General features: G+C 39.3%; 2 protein-coding genes across 6 annotated transcripts in view; one reads left to right on the forward strand and one right to left on the reverse strand.

The window, feature by feature from the left end:
• specc1 (sperm antigen with calponin homology and coiled-coil domains 1) overlaps positions 1 to 15,469 on the reverse strand; it is a 78,146-nt gene extending 62,677 nt beyond the window's left edge. For 4 of the 5 annotated variants that reach the window (XM_085288434.1, XM_085288431.1, XM_085288433.1 and 1 more), the window contains exon 1: positions 15,320 to 15,469. The gene's annotated coding sequence lies outside the window, so the exon portion shown is untranslated. Of the gene's footprint in view, positions 1 to 3,915; positions 4,389 to 15,319 lie in introns of those variants that run through there. The other variant, XM_085288432.1, reaches the window with a different exon arrangement.
• A 681-nt stretch (positions 15,470 to 16,150) lies between these two features.
• Positions 16,151 to 18,498, forward strand: timm22 (translocase of inner mitochondrial membrane 22 homolog (yeast)). The gene is made up of 4 exons (XM_085288438.1): positions 16,151 to 16,444; positions 16,842 to 17,038; positions 17,555 to 17,627; positions 17,713 to 18,498. Exons 1-4 carry the CDS (start codon positions 16,186 to 16,188, stop codon positions 17,787 to 17,789), a joined length of 606 nt encoding a protein of 201 aa, XP_085144564.1. The 5' UTR covers positions 16,151 to 16,185; the 3' UTR covers positions 17,790 to 18,498.
• Positions 18,499 to 18,837: the final 339 nt, after the last annotated feature.

Raw genomic sequence — 18,837 nt, forward strand, 5'->3', positions numbered from 1 at the left:
TAGTCTAAGTATGTAGGATCTGCAGTAGGTGGGCAGATTTTCCCAACAGATGGTCAGGACAGACTTGGTCAAGGCTGCTTTGTTTTAACCGCTGAGCTCTACTCCATCTCCCAGAGGCAGCAGTGAAATATGAACACGACTTGCCCTTTAATAGAAAAAGCAACTGAACAACAAACACAACTCTGAGAGCATGATATGACACCGCCTGAAGCCGCTTAGGCTTTTAGAAATCTTTACAGTCATTGTTATTGTGATTATTATTTTTATTTATATAGTTTATATATTTTTGTTATCATCATACTGTGTTCATCTTTATTTTTCATGTTCATGTTTCCATCTTTCCTCCATTTGTTTCTTTATTATGCTTTATTTAACTGATCTTAATTTACAATTATGTTTATCAAACACTAAACTTTAAAAGAATATTCGTAGAGTTCTGCTAAATACGCTAACACATACTCATTGGCTTTACTGTATGTGGATAGATCATGCCTACTGATGAGCCAGGAAAGACCCTGGATAATGTTTCCCTCCAGTACATATAAAAGGAAACCCTGAAAAATAGGCAGCACATTTTCCTCAGGTTATAAGATGACTATAATGGATTAGCACTGACATGTGATATTTATTACTGTTCCAAAAAATACTAGCCAGGAGGTGCCTCTGCAGCGAGCTTAAGTTATTTTAGCAGAAACACTATTGAGCCACTTCCTGTAGGAGGGAGGAGAAAGAACACAGTCTCTTATCTGATTTGTTCATACCAGCAGCACTGACCAAGACTCCACTTCATCTCCACACCAGTAGAAGTTACATATGCAGTGTGAAAATGGCAGAAGTGGCTGTATAAGAAATATGGTAAAAATAGGCCTTTTGCAATTTTTCTTATTTTCTGTCATATACAGGATATACTGAGATACGGTGTACTGATTTTGGATGTTCATGATAAACATGGCCAGTGTTTGAAGTAATGAAACACACGAAATACCTGTGAGCCAACAAACAAACAAACTACAGGCATCAGACGTCTCTAAGCATCATGTCTAAGACACTTTTTGTTTTCCACTCTTGGATCATTACATTATCAAAAAGAGGGAATAACTCTTATACAATCTCAGAAGACACATAGCTACTCAAAACCATGAAATGATCAACTGCACCAAGGCTCGGTACAAGTTAATAAACTCATGCAAAGCTACTTGAGTAAAGTCCTGGGATAAAAATATGAAGCTGGAAAAGACACACACAACAGGCTCCCTTTAAAAGCAGCACAATAATATAATATGATGTGGTCAGGGTGACTGTTAAAGGTTTGCATTTGATGTGGGTAATGCGCTCATCTGAGCAGCTGAAGGAAATGGAGGTCAGAGTGCAAAGACAGAGCATACTGGTAAAAAGGTTCGGTAGCTCGCAAAGGGTTGGCTGACTTATTGATCGTGGTTGTGTGGTAACTTGATTATCTAAGAAGCAGAGGACTCTTGATGAGAATAGTACTCTCTAGTCACTTAAGCCTGTACAACCATGACTTCCCAACAGGAAGGCCACCTTTTTTCCCCCCTCCAGTCTCAACTATTTATACATTTTGTACTGCAGTGACTGAACTGCTGCATGTGTGTAGCAATTTAGAGCAGGACAAACGATGCTGCAGTAACGAGTAGTTGGCACATACTTAAGATAATTTCACACTGTAAGTACACTTTTAGGTGCTTAGGTACTGGTTAACAGCACAATATATTCAGTTGCTTTATTGACTGTATCAGAGCATGTGTTTTCCTGCTGGCCCATCATATGATACTTCGGGCCTCTCTAGGCAATATCCCATGACTAGCTCCTGCCTAGCCTAGCAGTCTAACACTTCAGCCGTGCTGTCTCACCTCCCCTCAGACACAGATTACATAGCTATGGCACCATTCTCTACAGAGCACAAGCTGTGCCTGTTTCTCAACCTGCCCTGAACACTTTGTAGGCTAAATGAGGAAGTGAGATACATTTGAGGATGTTTCAATCCAGGATGTATAATCGTGTTGCTGTTTTGTTTTTTGTATTTTTTTTTTTTTTTTTTGGGGGGGGGGGGGGGGGGGGCGGCTGTTACTATAAGGGAAGTAAAAGCTCTAGGCAAGCATTTTGAAAAGATAATAAATATGAAAGGATAAGTGTCTAAACTTTAACACTGATACATTTTGTTTCCACTTTCCTCGACCACTGCAGAAGTCTGCATATACAGTATGACCTTTCCATATTTCCTCTGCAGAGACAGGATTCTCAGGGGCCAGAGCCCTGTCCCACTTATCTTACAACGACCCAGTTGTGAAAACTAAAAGTCTTTGAGAGACAGCCAGAAGTAACTTTAAACTTGAACTAAAAACTAAGACAGTGAGAATCTCCCTGTAAACAGCACATTAGCCAAGAAAGATGACAGTCATTTAGTGGTTTTATTACACTGCATCTTGCTGAGTCTAATGAGACACATATGCTGGATGATGACATTATGACTTCTTCATGATTGGTAAAAAACTAAATATGGAATCTGCTCTAAAAAACAGCCATTTTTGAAAGGCAAATATAATTTGCAGTCACCACAGCAGTAAGTAATGGGTTGTCATCTGCCTTAATTATATTGCTTCCAAACTTGGCAAGATGATATAAAGGCTGAATATGGAACGGAGAGGAGGAGGAGTTTCTCCAAATTTCTGACAGTTGCTTCTAGACTGTGCTGCTAGAAGGAGATAAGAGGAAAGCAACTGACAGCAGTCATCAGTCTGGGCCTGGATAAAACAATCACATACACATCATGTGATCTGATAGAACTTCAGGAAAGAGGACAATGTGCTACCATTACAAAACCAAGAGAAGCACTGAAATCAGACCAAGATGAATTATATGAAAAGTCAACAAATTCAACCACACATCTTAATTTGAGGTTTGACAACTAACTTCCTGCATGCTTCCATTTCACTTAATCTCATAATTTAATCTTAATCTACTGCATACAAAATTCAATAATCTATTTTACTTTTGTTAGCTACATTATTAAATACAATCCCAAATGAAAGGAATTCATTTTACAAATATGTAACTTTGCCTGCTCAGCTTGCCATGACTACAAATAGTCTCCAATCATAGAGAAAAATCCACGCTAATAGATCTTTGCTCATTCTCTGCCCCTAAATACAGACTCTGAAAAAGTACAGGACAAGCAAACTGCTCTCCACTTCAAATATTTAGTGCATGTAGAATATAAATGAACTACTGCATCAATAACTCGCAGTGCATAAGAATGAAGATCCTGTCTATTCATTTTAAGCAAACCTTAATGAAAAAATGAAAACATAGGTTGAAACTGCAGGTCCTACAAAGGAGTGGCTGCAAAACTTGTTGCCTTCTTGTGATAAGACTCTGTTGCACAGAGTAAAGTCTGGTGTGACTGGATGCCACTGATACAAAGTTCTTTTTGCAGAGTTAAGCTAACGTATGTCTTTACCTCCAGACCATGGGCACTGACAAGACTGCTTCACTAACCAGCAGAAGCAGCAGCATGAATGATTCAAGAAATGATCAAATATAATGCTTCAAACCGCAATGGACACATAAGAAACAGAAAATAAGTTACTAGGTTAAATGTCACTCTGAATCATCACATCCTCTTGACTTCTTTCCTGTCTGGCTCTGTGGTTAGCAAAAAGGCTTGAGCTAAATAATATACAATAAGGATAACATATGGCATCCTCTGTTAGCCACTGTTTTTAAAACTTCCCTTCCAACAGATCATGGTGGTGAATTTACTGGGTTTAAACTATTCTATAGTCACCAATCTTATATTAAATTCAAAGTAAAATCATAGGAAGCTCTAAAAGAAGCGAGTAATGAAACAGTAATGGCAGATTGTTGACAAAACAAAAGACACAGCAGTTCACTTACGTTTTTGGTGCTGGGCGCTGTCCTATAGTCTACCTTGTGCCTGAGTTCCTTGCAGCAAAAATGAACAAAATATTTCTCTGTTGTTATGCTCTAAAGAGGCTGCGGGGGGAAATGCAGGGCCAGGAGCAATGGCTTTCACCTCCATACAGCAGTCAGGATGAGGAAGTACTGCAAGTTGCCAACTGTTGTGCTATGTGTGCTGTTGCCGCTTTCACTCTCTCATACAAAAGCAAATAAAGGAACTGTCTCAGCCATGGGCAAGTTGTTCTCCTCTCAGTTTTTCCAGACAGCATGAAAGGGGGGAAAAAAAAAAAAAAAAAAAAAATCTGGGATAGGCTGGAAAATGTACAACATTCAGATTTATTTAACCTGAAACTGTATGTTGTGAAAGAGAGCATCAGTAGTTTTTTTTTTTTTTAAAAACATGCTACTGGAAATAGATTCTGGAAACAGATTTATGATACTGTTGTGCACAGTTTATTTCTAAGTTATCTGTAGGCTTTATACACATAAATAATGGCCACTGACACTGACAAAGCCAATCTTTGTCTCAGAAACACACCAAAATATGAGGGCGGCTGATTTGTGGAGGGGTCAGCATTTTATGCTCTCCCATACTGATGTAATTTGGATCCCACAATGTACAGCATGCCAAGGCCGTGGAGCATGTGGGCAGAGTGTACGGCACTCTGGGCTGGGCTGGAACAGGCTCCAGTTTGTGGCAAGTGGCAAACTGAGGAACTTGGTCTGACCACACCCTTATGCCACCACAAAACCTGCCTTTTAAAAAGGGGGATTCAGAGAGTGTAGTAACAGTTGAGTTAGATGCTCAACATTTTTTTTTTTTTTTTTTTTTAAAGGCACGCAGTTTCACACTCAGATTCCAAGTGTGATTGATATACATCTGACAAAAACATGCTTTCGACGACATAGATTCTGATACTACCATTGTCACTCCCTACATCATAAATTACAGCCTTCTAGTGTCACAACGCCACTTTATTCCCAAGATTATTCACCATGGGTGGTGACCTGTGTCATTATTGGACCTAACTACCTAACCATGACCATACGACTGTCTTTTTAAATCCTATATTTTGATGCTGCAAACAGAGTTAACTTCTTTTCTTCAATATTCATCAGATGACTGTAAAGGTTCTAATTAGCAATGGTAACCATGTTTTCTATCAACATCTATTCTTAATGGATTGTTGTAACACTGAGCATTGCAATACACTAAGTCATGAATCAATCTCTCTTTATTCCAAATTACACAGGAATGCAGAATACTTTATAATAAAATGAACCAAAGGACAGACGTAATTAGGCAACCCAATGTATTCCAAATCCAGCAAGTCGTAGACAAGTTTAATTTAGTTGCTAAGAGCGATTGCTTTTACTTTAAAGGCAAATGTTCTCCATTTCCAGTTTGCATTGCCTTACTTAAGTTTCCATACAGCTCAGAGTAGATAGCAAATGTTCGTAGACAACTTTGTGCGTTTCATGCAAACTACAAGAAACTTTTCTAGTGTCTCAAGCAATGACAAGGATCTGGCCCCTCCACTAAATTTCCTGGACTTTTGAAAGCCCTAGCCTCCAAGCAGGGACTTTTTAGAAGTAGAAAAATACCCAGGACTTAATTTAAACATTAGTTTCCACAGTGGAAACAAAGCTTTCATGCTCCCAGGGGAAAGTTCCTGCAGTGGTAAAGTGGGAAGATTGTTTACTGTCTTTTTCTTCTTCCCATACATACCTTGTCATCAGCTTCTCCTTTTTATCTACAACTGAGAATATTTTCCAAGACGGTGCTGCTTACTTGGAGTAAACAAGAAAATAAACTGTGAAGGTGAAAATAAGGAGGCCTATGACTAATTATGATGACTATTTTTTTCAGCCATACAACAGTTGCCTTGCACATCAGGACGTTCCTATGAATTTCTGACCAAAATAAGCTTCCTTGCCATCTGCATAAAATTAAAACCAAACATGCAAATGTTAAATATGCAAGCAGGAAGTTGCAGACCCCTGGAGTATGAACCATGTCAAACATTAATAAATAATGATGGTACATAAAACCATGTGGCTGGTTGCTCAGTGGGTGACACGTCTGTCAGGGGAATTCCTGTCATCATATAATACAAGAGGCCAGGCAGACAGACTTCTGAATACCACAGTTCTCTCATAAAACTAAATGCAGGCACACAATACAGTAAACACCAAATGCTTGTCCTCCTCTTCCTTTTCCACCTTCTGTGTAGAGGAAAAAGCACTGAGTCAGAATCTCCACGAAGACACAACACTGTCACATGGGATGTAAAAACAAATACAAGATGTTCAATGATTCAGTCGAGCATGTCTAAAAATACAGCATTTTCCATCATCACTTGGCATTTGAAAATTGAAACTGCTCACAAAATTAGCCTAAGGCAAATAGTCGGAGAATTACAGGATTACACAATCAACATAAAATTAACTTAGACTAACATGAAAAAGGAATATTAGTAACAGTCCAAACAAACTTGACTATGGCTAGATCCCAGTTTCAAGATGTGGAAGCTAGCTTAGAAAATAACAAAGTAGCTTAACACAATGAAAAAGTTACAAATGTCAGTGTTGTCAAATCTCTGAAATAGACATTTCTAAGAAGAATGAGGTGTGATTTCATTATGTATACTATACTGTTGAGGGGCAGGCAGTCTGGTTTTTCATTTTATTGGGGGAAATAACATTAGACTGTTTTTGATAAAGCCTTTATGTTTAACCTTCTTGGTAATACTGTATCTGAGAATCTGATCCAAACCACACCAGCGCCAAGATTCATGGATTATATTAGCAGTTGCTAGTCACTACTGATGTAGCAACTGGTGAAACCTAATATAGCAATGATGACGTCTATCATTGGAAGCTACTTGGATGCTAATCATAGTAGCGAAAGAGCACTGTAACTAAGCTTCTTACAAATGAAAGCAGAGATTATCTGTGTGTCACTGCTGCTGCTGATATTAGTGATATCTCATTACCATAACAGCAGCTGAACAAATTTCCATCTGCATTACAGCTAATAAACGGATAGCTTTTTTTTTTTTTTTAAAGCATACAACACTCCCAAATTAAAAGCTATTTTACTTTAAGATAGAGAAAGTAATACAAAGTTGCTAGTGGAGTTGACAATACACATCCAGGAAATTTTCACCTCCCACCCATGCAAAAATTGATTCATTTTGTCTGACCACCCTAGCATATCCAAAGCATCTGTGTGGCACCTGGATGTTGCAAAGCGACGTGTGCAAAGTCATTATATGGGCTAAAGTGAAACAGGAAGTGAGTGGGATTAGCTCGTATCCCACGCTGTGAGATAGTCTTTGTTCTCCCCCTGTGTTCCCCCTTTAGAGGAAAGAGATGTGAAACTAGGATGCAAAAAGCTGTATTAGAGGGTTTCCGGCAAAGTTTTACACAACATACTAGAGTAAATGTGACATTTTTGTACTGTGAGCGACTTGTAAGAACTGAATGTAGCAAAATCATGATGTAAAAAAAAAAACAAAAAAAAAACACTAAAATTAGCACAGCTGTACAAATATAAACAGAGTAAAAGCTAAAACCATAATGGAGTGAATGTAGGAGACTTAACCTACAGCTTGAAATAGTTTCATATACAACAAGAAACTCCACTACCCTTACAGTATTATACCGCACCGATGCTCAACTAAAACCCAGAAAAACTACTTCTCACCATCTGGATATTAAATAGACTAAAGATTATAGCTGATGTTGAATCATCACTTTTTTAGTTCAGTACAAGATGGGAAGAAAGTAGAGCTATTCAGCAAAGTGCTGTGTCGACAATTTCCTTTGATCTGGACCCAGATCAATATAACGCTTGCCTGGTCTGTTTACAACATGGCCTCCCAAACGAATCACTTTTTGAATATATGCTCATATTGAGAAGCCCAGTTCCCAGTGTTTATGTCTGATACAGTATTCACACACTGAAAATATGCCACTGTATTTAAATTAGGATAAGCTCCAATATTTGGTCTTCACTTGTGTACTTACTAACTTTTCAAGTACATGTTGTTTATTGTCATCTCTCTCATAATCAGAGTCCACAGTAAAATGACATGACTTTAAATGTATATGATACTACATGAAACAGTAAACATGCAGAGCGGAAAAAAAAAAAAAAAAGACTAAAAATAAAGCTTGTTCCCATTTCATAAATAAATAAATACAACTACATAATAGTTATGGTATCAGAACAACTAATTAGAAAATTACAACAGTCATCAAAGCAATCATCAGAAAACTGTTGACTTTCCAAATCTGTTCAGCTCAGCTATCTGAACCATGGTTTGGTACATACCATGGTAAACACCAAGCACATGGTTGGTGTTTATGCTAAACACCAAGCACATGCTTAATTAACTTATCATCCCAGCAAACATACAGTCATTATCTCCTCAGTGAAAACTGGTCATGATAACGGTAAAAACTGTGTTACTGATGGATAAATGTTTATTTCAACATCCAACACTGGTCCAGTGAGACCATCTTTTACAAAGCAACAAACAACAGTGATATTAATGCATGAAGAAATTAAATGTACATATTCTTGTTTTTCTTAACCCAAGCACATTTGCTTGACAGCTAATTCTATCAATAAACACTTGTAAGAAGGCAGCACACAAGATTTTTTGTACATAAGCACGCTAGTATTACAGAGCCTGCTTTTTTTTTTTTTCAATACAAACACTTTTACCTAGATATATATTCTGTCTTATTTGTTCTACGATTATCTTAAGATGTCTGGTATGGTTTTTAGGGCAAGAGCTCAGGAGCGCAGTTGAGGCACAACATGCTGAGGGAAATCAACAAAAACTTCTGCCATAATTCTGGATAAATTTTTGACCAACGATATCTAGGTAATGTAGAAGTAATACATCCAGAAGACCTTAAGGTTGCGTCTCTGATGTCGGCACAACTTTAATTTTGCAACAACTTTTCAATACTGTGTCACTAAAGTGTCACTAAAAATTGTTAGCCGACAGTTTTTAAACATGGAAATGTTTGCTCAGATTACGTATGCTGCACAAGAATTTCCTAATCATAGATTCTCAACCTAGAAACACACTTAAACAATATTTCATTACATACCATAGTTTTAAAAAAGTACAATTAATATCCTATAAATTAGCTCCAGATGTTAGGCAAGCACTCTGTTGGTAACACAGCACTATTAGCAAGAGCTCAAGAGTACGCTTTGAAATGAAGAGATGCTGTATTGCAAAGCAAGAACTCAGTCTCAGTTTTAGGATGTCAAACTTCCATATTACAGTTGTCAACAATCAGGGTAAATCCCCTTAATGCTGCAACTTAAGTTAGCCACCCTCTGAACATACATGTTCATAAATTAATTATATTCTTAATGTTTCCTCTAAGGAAATATAGGTTTATAAAGTTAACCCTTCAAAAACTAGTGCATCAATATCAGAACAATCACTATACACAGTGAATAACTGAGGTATTCACTGTGCCACATCACAGCAGTTACAGTCATCCATTATTTCCCAAAAACCTGCTCTGTCCTCGATTCGTCGGTGATACAGGAGCATGAGCTGAGCTAGATACAGTCTTCATGCATATTTCATCTGGTCCATCCTCCGTTTCATCTTTCTCAGAGCAAGGCTCCCTCGAGGGGCTAACTTCCTGCTCTGATGGTGTCAAAGTTCTTTTCTAATAAACAGCCAGTCAAAGCCACGTTGCAAAAAACTTCAGCTACTTTTCAGTCTGTCCTGGCTGGCTACATGTACAATGAGTGGGCGGATTCCATAGAAACACTAGCATAGCATCCAAGATGACTGTGAGAGAATAAAAAAAACAGACCTCAGTAGCTTTCCACAATGGAACACCGTAGTATTAGTACCACTGACTAGAAATTCTGTCCAACCCAAGAGGAGGCTTCCTCTCTGCGCCTTTTGATTTTGCAACAGTACACAGACTTGTTGCATCAGAGCTATTTAATGTGAACAGTGGGTGTGACCATTTTAATTTGTATGGAGACTGAAAGCTATTACAATGGTTCAGACATCTTTCAAATACCAAGCAAACATCATAATGACACTCCCCGTGTATGCATAAACATCACACATGTGAACTGGCCTGTCCTGTCCTCTCCTCAAAATAGCTCAGTAGCTTATTTTATTTGTCCATTCTAGAGCTGGATATTACACTTTTGAAAAGCACAGCTGTTGTTGTCAGGAGGGAGGGCAGGCAAAAAAACCTGATATTTGTGTAAAGACCATATCTGCGCTTCACCTCAGATCTGGTCCAAATGACCCATTTACAAAAACAGAAGCATTCCTTTGAGGCACTCAGTTAGACTGCGATGCTTGTCAAGAATGCAATCAGTTTCCTGGACAGTAATCAACTAAAAACAGCCAAAAAGAAAAGTATTCTTAGAGTTACCTTCTTAATTGAATGCTCTCAGACAAACGTAGTGCAATGGCTTTTAGTCACTAGCGTTTTGATAGATTGAGCATTAGCTTAAGGAGGAAAAAAAAAAAAAAGCAAAGAGAAAGTTGCTCCTGGGAATAATGTGAAGGCTGGAATCCAACTGTGCCTCTACAAAGGAAAAGTTAAAATATCCCAGAATATAACAAGTTTCTCAGAAGGCACGTGGACTACCAGAAACAAAGGTTTCTGTTTATTCAACTGATTGAATCCCACTGCAGTACTCATTTCTGCTCCAATCATCCAATCTCTTCCCTATCTCCTCAATTAAATTCTCCTCTATTGCAGTAAAGGACATGCCACTCCAACTGTACATACAGGCCAGACCTTGCCTCTTGAGGACGAATAAGAACCATTTTGTTCTCAGATGAGTGTGTGCAAGTGTGTCAGGGATAGAAAAGAGCTGACTGACCACACCAGGCTTAGAACTGGCTTTCCATTTTATATTAGCATTGGCACCATATTAGAGTTTTAGAGCTATTCTTGACATAGACAAGAGGGTCAAAACGCATAGCAATAAATTTTAAATGAATGGTTACAAAGAGAGAGCGCTCTGGGAAATGGACCTTAAAAGCACAAACAGTTATTCAAGCTATACTTTAGCTGTATGACAACACAACACCCTGCAGTTCTGACTCAAACTGGAACTGTGAACTATACTCAGACAGATCTGCTCTTATTTAACACTTAATTTGAACTGATACAGACCCTGAGCTTCATTTTCATTTGAATCTTTAAACCTTTCTTAATATAATCAATTTAATTTAAAGCCACATAACACATTGATTTGTTTATTCCCAGTGACGTTACACAAAAATGTATGCAAAGGAAAGTGTTGCCAAGGTGATCGCTTTATGAACAAGCCCACAGTCTAAACATTGACATGCACAGGCTTTAAAAACAACACATACTTTCTATTTTACATGGACATAGACTCTCTCTTCCTCAAGCTACAATGTGTCCACAGAGTTATAGATGAGGCAGATATTCACATATTTTGAAAAGCTTCCTAACTGGTTCCATCTTTTACAGAATTGTCCCTCCTCACTATTGAATTGACAATATGGTTTAAACTACACCAAGGACCTGCAATACTCACCAATGACCCACACTTGACTTCTGAAACAATGCCAGATGGCTATTCAGTTATTCCCCTTAACCTCTACCCAACATTGCTTTTCTAAATATGCTGCAACTCAACAGCAGAAGGAAAGGGTACAAAATGAATTTGGAAAGCTTCTATCAGTGGTCCTTGAAATGTTTCAACTTTTTTGCAGTCCATCTGATAATCTAAAAATTAGTAGAATTTTTTATGACTCTGAAACAGAACAAAATATGGAAAACTAAATCTTGACTTTAATGTTTTTCACAGCATTGCAATATATTTAGAAATTAAAATTATAGTATCTATTGACAGCCACCAAGCTACCTTTTAGGGGAGCTGGAGGTTTGGACAGTGTACATATGAATTAAGATGTTACTGATGTCTTAAGGTTTACACCGAGTCAGCAGTTCTTAATTATCGTGGTACGTCATTCCCAATGAAGTAACCTGGCAAAATATCTGTGATGAGGGCTTACCTGATTAAGCATAGCGGACTAAGATCACTGTAATTACTGCCTTTCACTGTTTTTAATCATCAGAACCAGAAAACCCTAGGGATTAATAAAGTATTATGCTTCTGATTACTAAATCAGGAAAAGGTTACTCCAGTGCAGACTCATTTCACACAGCATGTTCATCTGGACGTAGCGTTTTCAGTGGGAGAAACGTTTCGTCACTCATCCAAGTGACTTCTTCAGTCTCAGCTGACTGCAGGTTTCCCCAAATCTTATAAAAAGTACATTTCGATCGTGGCTCAAGAGTTGGGAGTTCGCCTTGTAATCGGAAGGTTGCCGGTTCGAGCCCCGGCTTGGACAGTCTCGGTCGTTGTGTCCTTGGGCAAAACACTTACCTACTGGTGGTGGTCAGAGGACCCGGTGGCGCCAGTGTCCGGCAGCCTCGCCCCTGTCTGTGCGCCCCAGGGTGGCTGTGGCTACAATGTAGCTTGCCATCACCAGTGTGTGGATGATTGGATGTGTAAAGCGCATTGGGGTCCTTGAGGACTAGTAAAGCGCTATACAAATACAGGCCATTTACCATTTGCATAATGACTGAAACCAGCAGTCACAGTGGGCTGGGAGGTCAGTTGCGTCATCGTAATTATGCAAATTCCCATGACCATTGATCAACAACCACTGATCAATGGAGAGAATGACCATGAGTACCATTCAAAGAGAGTTGGGGAATGGCTGCAATCACAGCATTGTAAGGGTGAGGGAAGTTTAAAAAAAAATAAAAAAAATCAACTGACAAAGAATCACCACTGGAGGCTCTAAAAGGGTTCCAAGTACCTCTACGGCAAAGATGGCAATCCTATTAGTTCTGTCTTTTTTCTGGCTTGCACTGATCAGACAACATTAAAACCCCCAGCCCTAATATGCGCCCTCATTGTGAGAGCACACAAGCTCTGACCCATTACAATATGCACATGACCTCTGTGGTGTTTGGCACTGGGATGTTGGCAGCAAATCCTCTGTGTCCTATGAGTTGCTGGGTGGCACTTCTGTGGACTGGACGACTTCTAGCACATCCCACAGATGATCAATGGGATTGCACAGTGTGGATAGTGGAGACAGGGTCACTGCTTCAGACTCCTTGTTATGGCCCTCATGCCTAATTCCTGACCAAGTTTTTGACTGTTACAGGGAATGTTAACCACGAGGAGGGCGTGTGCTTGATCTGTTATCATGTTGAAGTGGGTGTATGAGTGAACATAATATCCAGGTGAATCCCAGGACCAGAGTTTACCCAGGGATGGATTACACCCACTTCACCTGCAGTTTTAATGCTGTGGCTAATCTGTGTGAATCGCAGATTGAGAAAAGGCAGGAACCAATTTCATCAGTTAATGTTGAGAAATTAACAACCTGATGTATCCACTTTAGAATGAGCTACTGTCTGACTGCCCATCGTGCTGCTGACAAATGATCGATATCCAATAGAGTTTGTGTCCAGACCAATGAAGTATTTCCCCTTCTTAAATGGTTAACCATGAGAAGCAAAGCCTTATATTGCCTAAAAACAAACCTCATCAGAGCTGGTGCAGTGCTTATGTTTGAACTGGCTTTTCTGTTTGCATACTCAAAAGAGAAAACCGTCATTTGTTCACTTGTCACAGGACTTCAAAGTGAGCCGTGTAATTAAAATATGTATTTGGCTTCTTAATTTTTCCTCTCTTTTCATTACTGAAATGTTCTCTTTTGCTGAAGTTTATCATTCAGGCATGATTATGTTAGATACTCGGCTGGTTTTCTGGAACCCATCTTTTAAGTCTACATTTAAAGGTTACCTGGCGAGAGAAAAATTACACACAGAAGCTTAGTCAGGATAATTTGTCATAATGAAACATTTAAGGATCTACTAAAGTCAAAACCAACAAACGTTTTACAAGTACCTGCAAGAAAACACAAAGACATGTTTGACAGCTTCACACAGAACTAATTGGGAACAACTGGCTGGCTGATGACGTAAAATGGCCTGCATTTGTATAGCGCTTTTCTAGTCCCTAAGGACCCCAAAGCGCTTCACACTACATTCAGTCATTCACACACACATTCACACACTGGCGATGGCAAGCTACATTGTAGCCACAGCTGCCCTGGGGCGCACTGACAGAGGCGAGGCTGCCGGACACTGGCGCCACCGGGCCCTCTGACCACCACCAGTAGGCAAACACGGGGTTAGTATCTTGCCCAAGGATATTTGGCATGCAGGCAGGAGGAAGCCTGGGATCAAACCACCGACCTTCTGATTAGTGGCTGACCTGCTCTGCCACCTGAGCTACAGCCACCCCGGACGTGTAGAAAAACAGCTTGCAGCACACAGAGGCAGTTTTGAAGGTAATTTGCCATTAGCATCAAAATTTACTTAAAGCCTGAGCAACATTAGTAACTTTATCTCTGCATTTTTTATGTTTCTGTCAGGGAGAAGTGTTAGACAAACACTAAAAACCAAAACTAAAATCTAACAGGAAACCAGGACCTGACTGACCTCTCTTTGCAGAGGTTTTAAGACCAACCCGGGGTTACTTTCCACTTTACAAGAGGATAAGCTTATTCCAGTACTGGTTATTTAGATATTTATATCAGACACATTGTACACCAACAAAATTAATCAGATCAAAGAAAAGATTTTAAGCGTAATATTCAGACCAGTTTAAAGAAGTTGACCCGTTCTTCCTTAAGGAGGAAACTTACAAAGTGTTACATTACCAGGCATCAACACTATCACCGCGTTAATACCTTTTATTTTAATGTTTATAAAGAAGGCATAAATACTGCTCAAGCAGAATCCTGTTGGACTCGCGATGGTGCAACCTTAGCCAGTAAACTGAAAAATTCAGGATGGACATTTGCAGCTACGGAAAATGGGACATGAAATGCAGCGTTAGTACTGTTAGTCCACTTACTGTTGGCCATCACTGCAGTCATACAGTGCCACGCTCAATTAGCGTGAAAACAACACGTCCTTGGCTCGAGCTATAATTTTATGACAGCCGTTATTATCGTTTGAGGAAAAACGCGTCTGCTCTCACAATGACTAGTCGTTACGTTAAAGGAGCATAGACGTGTACAGTGACTATGCTGGCAATGAGCATGTCACCGTCAGCCACTTCTACGTTGGTGTAACTCGGCGAAACCCGAGCGACTCTCTGTAGCCCATTCTTTAATTTAGACACCGAGAAACAGTAGAGCCTTTACAGTGAAGTTTACAAATTTCACCCCAAACAACGGACGAAAAAAGCAGAAAGGCCACATGCTATGAGAAATAAACAAGTGTTAATTAATCTCACCTGTTCCGTACTGCGGTGGAGCTGCTGTGTTGACAGGATGCTGCCACTGCCGCCTCGCGCACGGTCTAACCACCAGCGGTCTGAGCTCGAGCCGATAGGTGGAGCGCGTGAAGCGAGTTTGGCGAATATGCTTTGGCGCAGTGTTTAAGGGGTTTCTGGGAAATGTGGTCTTTTTTTTAACAGGCCAGAAAAATGATAAGACAGCATGTAAGGAACAGCGTTTTCGCCTCAGGTGTAAACTTATTTAGTCAATTTAATTTGTACTGTACCTTTGTTTGAAGTTTAGTGTGCTTCAAAGTGGTTCACAGATGAGTGACAGGCGAGACAGATAAACTGTAATAAATAAAAAACAATACAATAAAGACAGGAGTATTGAATAAAGAAAATAGACGTCAATAATGAAAAATATATTAATGATAAAATAAACACAAAAATAAAAGTAATTTAGAAGACATTAATATAATAAAACAGAATTAAATGTAAAGTAATCAATAAGATCTAGTATAGTCTTGCGAAATTCTGTTACGTTATTTAATTATTATTTGATACAATAATCCAGTGGAAAGAGTGTAGGTAGACGTACGGTGTTACGTAAAAGCATAAACTCCTCAACCACACTTTAAATACAGGTTGACTTTGTGTCGAATGTGCTAAAATTAACCAAAGTAATCTTTTAGTGAGAAAATAAAATCATTTTAATAAAAAAAAATGAGAATACACACATTATTTAATCTATCGTGGTTTATTCGTGTTTTTGTGAAGCTAAACACTTTAATTACCGTTATTTCTATCAGCAGACAAATGGGACGAATATGCGCGCGCTCGTCTTTCGACAACATTTACTTGAAGCTCTGTCATTGAGAAACATGGCGGCCTCCACAAGAGCTGCAAACGCTGCTGCTTCCAACCCACAAGGCCCAGCTTCGGTCGGCCCGAGCGTGGACAGCCCGACTCTTCAGTACAGTATGATTCTGGAGCATCTTATCGGTGACAAGAGGCCCGTGAAGGGCCTGAACCCCGCCGTGATGGGGGGGCTGCCCGTGCCTCCGAAAAGCGACGAGCAGAAGATGATCGAGAGGGGAATGGAGAGCTGCGCCTTCAAGTCTTTGCTGGCCTGTGTGGGAGGTAAACGGAGACATTGAGAGTGTAACAAACATCACAAGGGTTTGGTGTTTTTGTGCGTGTTTGGCTGCTCGTGCAGAATATTTCGTGTGCTAAGTCACCTCAGATATACGAGGCTATGGGAGCTGTAATGCTGTTATACCAACAAACAGCAAATTAATCAGTCATCTGATCAAACCAATCGGTCACCGATATTGTCTTGTTTTAAAATTATGTATTTGTGTTCAGACATAAGAAACGTAAAAGCAACATTTTAGAGCGTTTTGAATAAACAGGTATCAAATAATCAGTTTATAATACAGCCACGATGTTGCCCAAATGTAGCCATTCAGCTCAATAGCAGAAAAGATCTGTATATATTACAATTTTAAGAGTCTGATGATGTTTTTGCTCACCACAGGGTTCGTCCTTGGAGGAGCATTCGGCGTTTTCACAGCTGGAATTGATACTAATGTTGGCATCGACCCCAAAGACCCTTTGAGAACTCCAACAGCACGAGAGGTTCTAAAAGACATGGGCCAGAGGGGGATGTCCTATGCCAAGAACTTTGCCATTGTGGGCGCCATGTTCTCCTGTACAGAGTGCATCATAGAATCAGTAGGTCACAGCTTCTTACATCCTCATGTGGGTTCTGACAGACTCATAGTGGACATATAACCTCAGACTGGAGTTCAGAACAAAAGGCAAAAATGAGCAAAGGCGATTCATTTTCAATGTATCCATCAGTCTCTTTAGAATAATAAGGAATGAATGAAATAATGATAACAGTTTGTCAACAAGGGTTTGAGATGTGATGTGAATCCATAACATGGCTTCAAAGAGGAAAAATGCTCAATATGTGGTCAGATTACTAGAGCACCATCAGAATCACTGAAGACATATTATATATGTGGACAGCAAAACATTTTCAGCAAAGTAGTTGCAACTTAAGCTAAGTTTGTAAATGTGCAAATAGTACAGCAAAGGTGGATGCCAGCTATCTCTTATTAGTCACTCCTCTCTCTAAAATGTAGATGCCAGTATTATATTTGCTTTGCATTTCTTGCTTTTATTCTAACCCTGCAGTACACTGTGGTAATAAGTGTCTTTTTTGTACCTGTTTTTCATTTACAGCACAGAGGCAAATCTGACTGGAAGAATGCTGTGTACAGTGGTTGTGTGACTGGAGGAGCTATTGGCTTTCGCGGTATGTAACTTACTTTATTAACTAATAGTTTGCATTATAGCAAATTTATTCATTTTGTCCACGTGTTTATTTTTCTGTTTTGCAGCTGGTCTGAAGGCTGGTGTTCTGGGATGTGGAGGCTTTGCTGCATTCTCTGCTGCAATTGAATATTACTTGAGGTGAAGCTCTATGGAGTGGCTCGATGGACAAAAACATAAATATTACACATGTGGACCAGAGAAAGAAGAATCTCGCTGTGAGCTTGCTAACCGTGATGTTTCCCTGCACATCAAGGATTGCTGTTAAAGCAGAATTGAAGTGTACTGTTCAAACACAGGGATTTTAAGTGGCACCACAGTAGGCTAAAGAAAACAAACAAACAAACAAAAAGACTTGTCTGTTTTTCCTGTGACTTTCATATTGTGGACAGTTGGAGCAAGGAATGCCAATTTCTCATGGTGAATCTTCAAAGACAGAGCAGAGTGCGTCTGCTTCAGTGGCGTACTGATCAGGTGATGAAAGCTGAACTTGTGTGAACTTCACTCTGGGTCTGTAAAAACTCAGATGAGCAATGCTCTGCCTGTAAAACATTTCTTTGATGTGTAAGTAACTAATCCACACAGGATTATTTATAATAAAAGCATTTTTTAAAATTGTGGATGTACTACTTTTCCTTGATTATTAAAGGACTACAACCCCCAAACTAGTCATTACCTTTGCTTTAATTTTTTCTTTTTTTTTTTATTATAGCGAAAGTAATCTTCAGGAAAGGTTCTCCAGGCTTCTTGAAGGACATTCAATTCAATTCAATTTTATTTATATCGCGCCAAATCGCAACAACAGTCGCCTCACGGTGCTTTATATTGTACAGTAGATCGTACAATAATGGATCCAAAGGAAAACCCAACAATTATATGACCTGCTATGAGCAAGCACTTTGGCGACAGTGGGAAGGAAAAACTCCAAAAAAAAAAGAACAGAAAAACTTTTCTATCTGAAGATGGTGGTGTTGTAATTTTTTTTTACTTTATTTTTTAATTATGTTAGCACAGTAGTGATAGGAAGGCCCCAACCTTGCCTTCCTAATGTGGGAGCCAACCAATAGGACCACTCCCTCCATGTCTGTGACTAGTGAGCCCACAATCATCACCATCTAACAAGGTACTAGGATATTACTTTCCACTTGTATGCACAATCATACTGGGTCACAGGTTGAACAGATATCCACAGG

Source organism: Mchenga conophoros, linkage group LG10 (genome assembly GCF_057382185.1).
Source record: "Mchenga conophoros isolate Kocher_MC1m ecotype Shallow Benthic linkage group LG10, M_conophoros_male_GT1.1, whole genome shotgun sequence".
NCBI classification, from domain to species: Eukaryota; Metazoa; Chordata; class Actinopteri; order Cichliformes; family Cichlidae; genus Mchenga; species Mchenga conophoros.

Coding starts and splice junctions, on each gene's coding strand:
- timm22 (XM_085288438.1), top strand. CDS start 16,186: ATGGCGGCCTCCACAAGAGCTGCAAACGCTGCTGCTTCCAACCCACAA. Junction 17,039..17,554: donor CAGAGTGCATCATAGAATCA/GTAGGTCACAGC, acceptor TTTCATTTACAG/CACAGAGGCAAATCTGACTG. Junction 17,628..17,712: donor AGGAGCTATTGGCTTTCGCG/GTATGTAACTTA, acceptor TCTGTTTTGCAG/CTGGTCTGAAGGCTGGTGTT.